Source organism: Ostrea edulis, chromosome 1 (genome assembly GCF_947568905.1).
Source record: "Ostrea edulis chromosome 1, xbOstEdul1.1, whole genome shotgun sequence".
NCBI lineage: Eukaryota > Metazoa > Mollusca > Bivalvia > Ostreida > Ostreidae > Ostrea > Ostrea edulis.
In genome coordinates, this window is record NC_079164.1 from 39845519 (window position 1) to 39853828 (window position 8310).

The following is an 8310-nucleotide window of genomic DNA, read 5'->3' on the forward strand; positions in this document are numbered from 1 at the left end:
GATATGTTGATTCTGTGTAATACAATGCACAGATATTTTCGGGAGAAAATACATACTAAAAAGAGTCTCTTGAAACATCTTTTCATGTAAATAAATGTTCATGTGCAAATAGCTGTACACTCATACACGTATTATCACCCAATTTGTTGTAAAACAAATGTTTAAAAGTGCTTTCTGTAACTGTTCGTTATCTTTGCATTTCATAAATATGAGCAGTTCATGGAGGTCAACTATCAAATTAGAATATGAGAACATGAAAAGAATGTTACTCTCGATACAAGGTGATGCAATATGAATTGTTAACTTGTTATGGTGATTGGAAGATGCTCAGTGTTTTAGAAGGATGTTACGAGCTGGGTACGGCTGTCGACTCGATTCTGATATCAAAGTATTACTTAATTATTGCATTAATAAATCTTTAACGCTTTTTTTAAATATCAAAATGTTTTGTCTTCGAAGATGTTGAATAACTAAAAATACTTTAATAAAGGTTTCTGTGACCGCCATATCTGGGTCGCTTATTTTACAAAATATCAACTCCTGACTCTGCCATTTCTAGAAACGCACTATTTAAAGACCCGAAATACCTAAAACTTTAAAGATGGGTAAAATAAGAACATTATTAAACTATGAGGAAGTACATGTACGTAGCGTACATCTGATGTGAAATTTTAATTGACAGGCCCGAAATCTTTCACACTAGTCTGAATTTCGCAGGTGTCATAGGGAAAAAACCACCAATGTCCTAGTAAAAATAAACAGGTGAAATCGAGAGAACGATGACATATATCTCTTGTTTTTAAGAACCTGTGGCTAGCAATTTGGCATGCAAGTAGTTAAAACATTAATCTATTCAATAGATCGGCAAATTACGCATATCGCACCTAGTTTCTGATTTTTTAAACATTTGAAGCGAGTGGGTATTCTTTTTACCTGGTTCAAAGTTAGACCTCTTTATTGATGGTATCACAGAGTACGGGCTTAGGCGCTTACCCCCTGTGATTCAAGGCAGTGTCTATTTACTTGTGTGTCCAGGGGTCCGTGTTTGCCAAACTATCTATTTTGTATTGCTTATATGAGTTATGGGATTGATCACTGTTCGTTATCTTCACCTTTCATGTATATCATAAAAGAATTATATAACTCAGAAATATAATTTAGTCAAAATTGATGTCATCTTTTCTCTCTTCAAATTATGTGCAATTGATGATGTTTTAATATTTCCTCATTATTGAATTCCCACATATTTTATACCGAAGATGTTTCCTCTTCGAGATAAATTGTATATATATTGTTTAACTCATATGGAGACGTCACCATCACCGAACTAAAATTTTGCCTTCAACAGGGAGGGATATTTATCATGCCAAACTGCAGTGACACGGGGCCTCGGTTTTGTGTTTCATCCGAAGGACCGCCCCATGAATTCGCCTCTTACGAGAAGCATTCTAACCTGGACCTCAAGAGGTTTATAAATAGCTTTACTGCCCAAAATCATTTCATATACATATACATGTAGTATAAAATTTAAAGAATTTAACTTCATTATTCATAATTCAGTTATCAACACCAAAAAAATTCAATATCTTTATTTCGTTAAATACAATGCATTTTAAATTTAACCGCGCATCAATACGTCATCTTAGTAATAGGTGAAGCGGAAGTCGTTGGTCATTAAGCAGCAATGTGATGGAATTGTAATTCCGGAATTTTCTTATTTGCTCGTTTTGCAGTTGTTAGTTTTTTATTTAGAATCACTGCTTTTCCCGCAAACACGCTGTGTGAAGTTTTTTAGTTTTTCGAGCTATCAAGAGCCAAAGAGTAAGTGTTTATCAAGTGCATAATGTTAATCACATTGTTCATAATGTATATTGATGCTTTCATGCAATTTTTGAGTGAGATTTTGTGCATTTATACTTATTACTCAATACACATGTTGATCATTGGCTCAGGCTAGGTATAAAACATGAACCAGTCCAATGTATTTTGTGTATCAAATCTTTGATTAATATTACTGTTACTTACCGCCTTGCATATTTGTGTGTGTGTACATTGATTTTTTGGTAGGTAAGTTTGTAGGGTTTAAAATTAAGAATCGCTTCTGTGAAGAACTTCTATTTTCGTTTATTTTCCAATTTTGGCATTGTATAAAATTCGGATTGGTCACTAGGATTGGAAATGGTTCGTAATTGTCATATAGTCAGTTATTTTCTATGTGAATTCTTACTTATGTACCTTTGTTGTTATCTTTCAGTATTTCACCCTCTCAGGAGGAGGCAGAATAAATTTGGAACATTAAAACCAGATCTTATTATTGCATAAGCAAACTGAGCAACTTTGTGGAATATATCTATTTGACAGTGATATACATAGGGGAAAGACATAATTCAATATAAATCCAAAAGCGAATGAAGTGGATTGGAAAGCGATTGGTATGTCTATTAATTTCGTTTTTGGAGGGTTTAATGCTGCTTTTGAACATCTTTTCAAAAGAGATTTTACATTACGAATCTAAATTTGAGAGGTTCTGTTTCAATTCACCGACTGGACAGTCTAGCCCTACACATAATACTGCGCATATTATTTTCCCCTTTGGGTTTTAGAGGTACATATATATAATCATCCCTGCCAAAACAGTTTTGTTCTATTTCATAGGACTGCCACGGTGGCTTATAGGTTAGAGCTGTAGTGATTTGGGGGGTGGGTGGGTGGATTTTTGGTATTTCTGGTCGGGCTCGGAGTTCTCTGAGCCTGCATGTGCAATTGTCTCGCTCTTACCCGCGAACTCTAAGGAGACCAGATGTGCTTTAGAGAGTGCAGCACTATAGTTCGCATATTCGTTGACCCTTTGTAAGTTGTTCTGTTTATTGGCTAATATATGTGTTTCTAAGTGTTTTCCGGTGTTTTTGTGTGTAAGAAATCGCTTCATTGGCGTCGCCGGTAAGATATTTTGCCCACCTGCGCCGCGGATCATAGCTGGGGCCGCGTGGTCGCCATTTTGAATTGCTAGAATTAGGCTAGTTTTGTTAACTGATCAATTTGTGCATTGTTTCGTATCGATAGGGAATCGACAGTGATTTTTATTATGCAATTGTATTTGATTAGTTTGTTATATGTTAATTGCTGTTATAAAATTTAGAAATTCATTTCAAAATTAAGGATTATCTCCCTCATGCATAGCTCTTATCCTTGGACGAATTTGGCTCCGCTTTTTGGCACGCTGTTTTTGGCTATATTTGGCTCTAAAACTTCATAGTTATTTCGGATTTCAAACATTTCGGTTGAGCATCACTGAAGAGACATTTGTCGAAATGCGCATTTGGTGCATCAAAATTGGTACCGTATAAGTTTTACATGTAGATTGTGATAGCTGTGTGGCAGCAGGCCTAGGTTCATTAGGTGCTATATTGTTTACATTGCATTGTTGTGTGTATTGCGTGCTAGTCAGGTAGGTGAGTAGATATGGAACGGAAACAGTGGTCGTTTGGTCGAGGTAGGGGAAGTCCCGGGTTGTTGAGTGGTATGGGTGCCCTGGGGGGAGTGGGCTAGGCCGGGTGGCACAGCAGGGGCCCAGGGGCAGCGTGCAGACAGCGTGGGGGGTTCAGCACCTGACAGGATGGATCAGCTGTTTGGCTTTATCACACCTTTTAGACCGCCAGTGTACAGTACCCCGGAGGTACGTGGGGGTATAGCTGCAATAATGTAGCCCTATCCAATTTTTTTTTAATTCTGACGTTTTCGGGATAGGGCTACAATTCCATAGGATCTCCGTAATGGTGCAAAATAATTTTATGAATAACCGATAATAAACTCTGTGTATTGGTCCCAAATGTTGTTTACACCAAAAGGAGTACCACCTTTGTGGTCGGGCATGTCTAATAAAGGTGTTTTTCATTAAATATAATGTACAATATGCAAAATTCTTCGTCTGCTTCGCTATGCTTGTTATCGTGAGATCTCGTAGGTGGATCTAATGAAAAACCTAAAGATTGACAATCAGCGCGAAAATGTAGTTACTCGAGCCACTTCGACAAAGAAAGGAAAATCATATTGTTGCAGAAAGAATTTACACTCTGCTGTTCGCTTTTTAACTTTATATTAACTTCAAACCTTTTCAATACCGACGAAATAGCTTTCGCCTCCATACTTGTCCATTGATGTAAACACTTCCTTATATGGCATATGCAAATGACTTGACAATCGGAAGTTTATACTTCAGTACATCAAACATATATGAATCGAGAAATTGGAATTTATCGAAATTGTTGAAAACGGTAGAATAGAGCCTCACAAATCTAAAGTTGCAGGTTGTAAATTTATATATTGACTAAGAAACATAGAATATCATTTTATTTACATAAAGAAAGTCAGGAAATGTTTAGAATGAGCGGAAATGTTGCACCATTACGGAGATCCTAAGGAGTTGTAGCCCTCTCCCCCCTCCCCCCAAAAGAATCAGAGAGGGCTACATTATTGCAGCTAGTGGGGGTAAGGTTACTACATTACTGGGAGAAGTTGATATGTCCTTGACCTAGGGGTTACTAGGTATCCCGCAAGGGTCGATAGCAGCAATGTTGGAGGTAGACAAAGGTCAGGGTATGCACCAGGGGACGAGGAGGTCCTGGCTAGGTTAGATGCCGTGGAGGCTAGGTTCGAATCTAAGCCGACACAGTTGCTGGATGGGTTGTTGGGTTCCTTAGGGAGTAGGTACTCCCAGGGACCAGTTCCCAGGGAGGACCACTGTAGTGGGGGATCCCCCGTTGGGAACTCAGCTGCACAGCCCATTCAAGCTGGTGACAGTGGGGGTATAGGTATCCCCAGTATGGCAAGCATACCAAGTGATATCCAGTTCATTTCGTCCTATGGGGGAACAGCATTGTCCCAGGGTGGTCATTCTGGGAAATCGGGAACAGGTATCCCAATGTACAGTGGAGGCGGTGGTGGTAACCCCAGAGAAATATCACACAGGGAGGGTGGCAGTTGGGGAAGTAGGGCCAGCCATACCTCAGATCTCACTGGTGGTGTAGGGCAGTTGCGCCAAAGTAGGGGAGCAGTCCCTTGGGGGGGGGGGAGCCCTTGTATACATGTAGCAATGATAGCCCATATACCTCAAGTGTGTATGGTGTTGCCCAGATTTATAGGAGATATGTAAACCCAGTAAGTAGGGAATCCCCCGTGACACAAGGCCACTCATCTAATTCCCAGGAACAATGTAGACAGGAGTATGCATTTTGGTCGCTCGCCAGTCAGATAGGGAATTAGACATAGCAGTTCAAGGTCGAGATATCCACTGGTTAGGCATATCAGTACAGAAGACTGTAGAGATGGTCCCAAGTTGTCTAGTCAGGGTGTGTTATTTGATCGATCTCCAGGGACCGGGGCTCAAAATAGGTCGGGGCTAGTGCTCTGTAAACCCTTATTAGGTAGCTGCAGTCCAGCAGGGTCAGCAGTCGACAGTGCATGCCATGAGGTCAGAATGCCAGTGAAACCGAGTAGTGGTGTGTCTGTGGTGGGCAGTAGTGTTTTGATGTCGACGGGTGTGGTTGTTCAAAGGGCCCGGAGTGAAGTAGGGGTCAGGGACACAGGGTCGGCGCAGACAGGGGTGCTGCAAGGCCCAGATGAGAAGTTATGTGGTTGGCCGGAGGACACTGAGACAGGTGTTAGTCACCAGGATGGTGGGCTTAAAAACAATAGGGAAAGTGTCGTTTGCCATAGTGATTTGACTTCTCGGGGTAGCTCTGGGTGTTCTCTGGGTTTTGATGTTGACATGGCGGTTGATGTGTTCTGCGATGTGGATGATGATCCTTCCACAGTGTCCGAGGGTTTGGATGGTGACGATGGTTTTGTCACTGATGTTGAGTTGGAGTGTCTGGTTGAGGCACAGTCTGATGCTCCGCCTGGTGTGATCGGTATCTCGTGCCTCTCAGCTCATGATCAGTTCGGTTTGAGTGGTCGGATTAGTAGTGCTGGACAGCGGGATATTGAGGTGACATGGGCTCTGGTCTTGCATTCAGTTGATGGCCAGTTCTCGGATGCAGAGGACGAGTCTTGGGGCGAGAATATAGTCAAGTGTCATGTTGGTGAGTCTGGATTGTTCCAGGTGGGGTTCGATGCATGCACGGAGGTTTGTGATGAGGGCTGTGTTGGTATTCCATGCAAGAGTGAAAGCATGCAGGCCTGAGTTGTAGTGGTAGAGACGGTTGTTGAGCGGCAGTCTAATCATTACAAATCCCCCAGTCATGATTGAAGCAGTGGCCTATCAGTTCCCAGGGGAGTGTGTCCCCAAGGCACCTGACAAATGTACCATTATGTGTTGGTCTGATGGTGGGTGTGTTGTGTCTGCGTCTCATGGAGATGTCCCCGCGGATGCGGGGATTGTGGCTCTGTCCGGTTCGACCTGGTGGGATTGTAGTGTTCCTTCTCTGACTGAGAGACTTCTTCCTGATAAATGTCTAAGCAATGAACGGAATAGGTTGCTTGTGGCTTCGCGAGTTTCCATTGGTCGTGGGGTGATGGTTATGCATCCCAGGTTCAACTGACAGTGAACCAGGGACAACCCAGGATTTTTTCATCGCAAGGGGTTACGAAAGAAAGTTGATGAGTTGTGTGAGTTGTGTGAACTCCTCCATGCACACAGTACCCCGAAATGCGGGGAAGGGTAGATTAGTCTGCAGTAACCCAGCCGTTTTCGGGCAGGGATATTTCCTTGTGGTGTTTCTGGATCTGATGACCTGGAAGGTGTGATGTGCCGCGTTCGATGTCCAAGATGGTACCTGTCCTTGACGTTTTCATGTGGAAAGTTCGTGACTCTGTGATGTGACTTTCCTGTTACTGGATTTTCTGTGATGCGTTGTGTGACCGTGACTTTCTGTGTTGTGAACTTATTGGACTGCTAAAGTGCTATGATTTTATAGAGTAAAGTTTATCATACTGTAAATCATAGGTTTAATTAATTCATTTATTTGTATGTATCTATTGTAAGCTACAGTGCTGCAGGTTTAACTTATCGGAATTGGTACATTCCTCCTCAAAAGGGTTGGGGGTGTAGTGATTTGGGGTGTGTGTGGATTTTTGGTATTTCTGGTCGGGCTCGGAGTTCTCTGAGCCTGCACGTGCAATTGTCTCGCTCTTACCCGCGAACTCTAAGGAGACCAGATGTGCTTTAGAGAGTGCAGCACTATAGTTCGCATATTCGTTGACCCTTTGTAAGTTGTTCTGTTTATTGGCTAATATATGTGTTTCTAAGTGTTTTTCCGGTGTTTTTGTGTATAGGAAATCACTTCATTGGCGTTCGCCCCGCATGTGGAAAGCCATGGTTCGAATCCCGGCTGCGACAGACCTAAGTCGTTAACACAGGTAGTGACAGTTCCATCGGCAAACGATCGGCATCTGGTGTGAATGTCCCGGGTCTTTGGAGATGACCTTCAAAACGAATGTCCCGTGTCGCAGTAGCTAAAGAACCCTCACTGCTCAAAGGCCGTAAGCGCCGAGCAAAGGCCTAAATTTGAAGCCTGTCACCGGTCTTGGTGACGTCTCTATATGAGTGGAAAATTCTCTAGAGACATTAAGCAAGATACAATCAATCTCGTAAATCCTATAAAGAATACAAAATCGAGATCACGGCAAATATGAAACCCTGGAAAAACTAGTGGCAGCATAAGGTATTTCAGCATACTCATTTTCACCAACATGAAAACTCATATGAGTTAACATTTAATTGCTTTTGGACCCCCCCCCCCCCCCCCCCTTGCGGAAGGGCAATCAATACTGCAAAATTAATTGATTGAATATTCTTTAACGATCCTCTCAAGAATATTTCACTTAGATGGAGACGTCACCACTGTCGGTGAAAGGCTGGAAAATTTAGGCCTATGCTCGGCGCTTATGGCCTTTGAGCAGGGAGGGGTCTTCATCGTGCCACACCTGCTGTGACACGGGATCTCGGTTTTTGTGGTCTCATCCGAAGGACCGCCCCATTTAGACGACAAGGAAGGGGTACTGAGGACCTATTCTAAACCGGATCCCTATGGGATTGAGATGGGAAAATATGTGCTATCAAATCATTGATTTATGTAAATCTAGATAGTTTATTGGTAAAAACAATCATGCAATTGTGTGGTGAATTTGAGTTCAAGTCCCAATCTGGGTAAAACTTTAATGATTTGATATATTTTGCATTCTTTGTAGGATTTATGAGAGTGATCATTGATTGTTATCTTCACCTCTCTCATTTTATTAAGTGAAAACATGTATCTACCTTGAGGCTTATTCATTCTACCTTCGAATTGCTCATCGTGGCTTGAACTGCCT

General features: G+C 41.9%; 1 protein-coding gene across 1 annotated transcript; it reads left to right on the plus strand.

The window, feature by feature from the left end:
* Nucleotides 1-1701: 1701 nt before the first annotated feature.
* Nucleotides 1702-7221, plus strand: LOC130050025 (uncharacterized). The gene is made up of 2 exons (XM_056148453.1): nt 1702-1821; nt 2255-7221. The coding sequence occupies exon 2, from the start codon at nt 5477-5479 to the stop codon at nt 6179-6181; it is 705 nt and encodes a 234-aa protein (XP_056004428.1). The 5' UTR covers nt 1702-1821; nt 2255-5476; the 3' UTR covers nt 6182-7221.
* The last annotated feature ends 1089 nt before the right edge of the window (nt 7222-8310 follow it).

Bases quoted from the DNA above. Each gene is read 5' to 3' on its own strand.
- LOC130050025 (XM_056148453.1), top strand. From the start codon at position 5,477: ATGCCAGTGAAACCGAGTAGTGGTGTGTCTGTGGTGGGCAGTAGTGTT.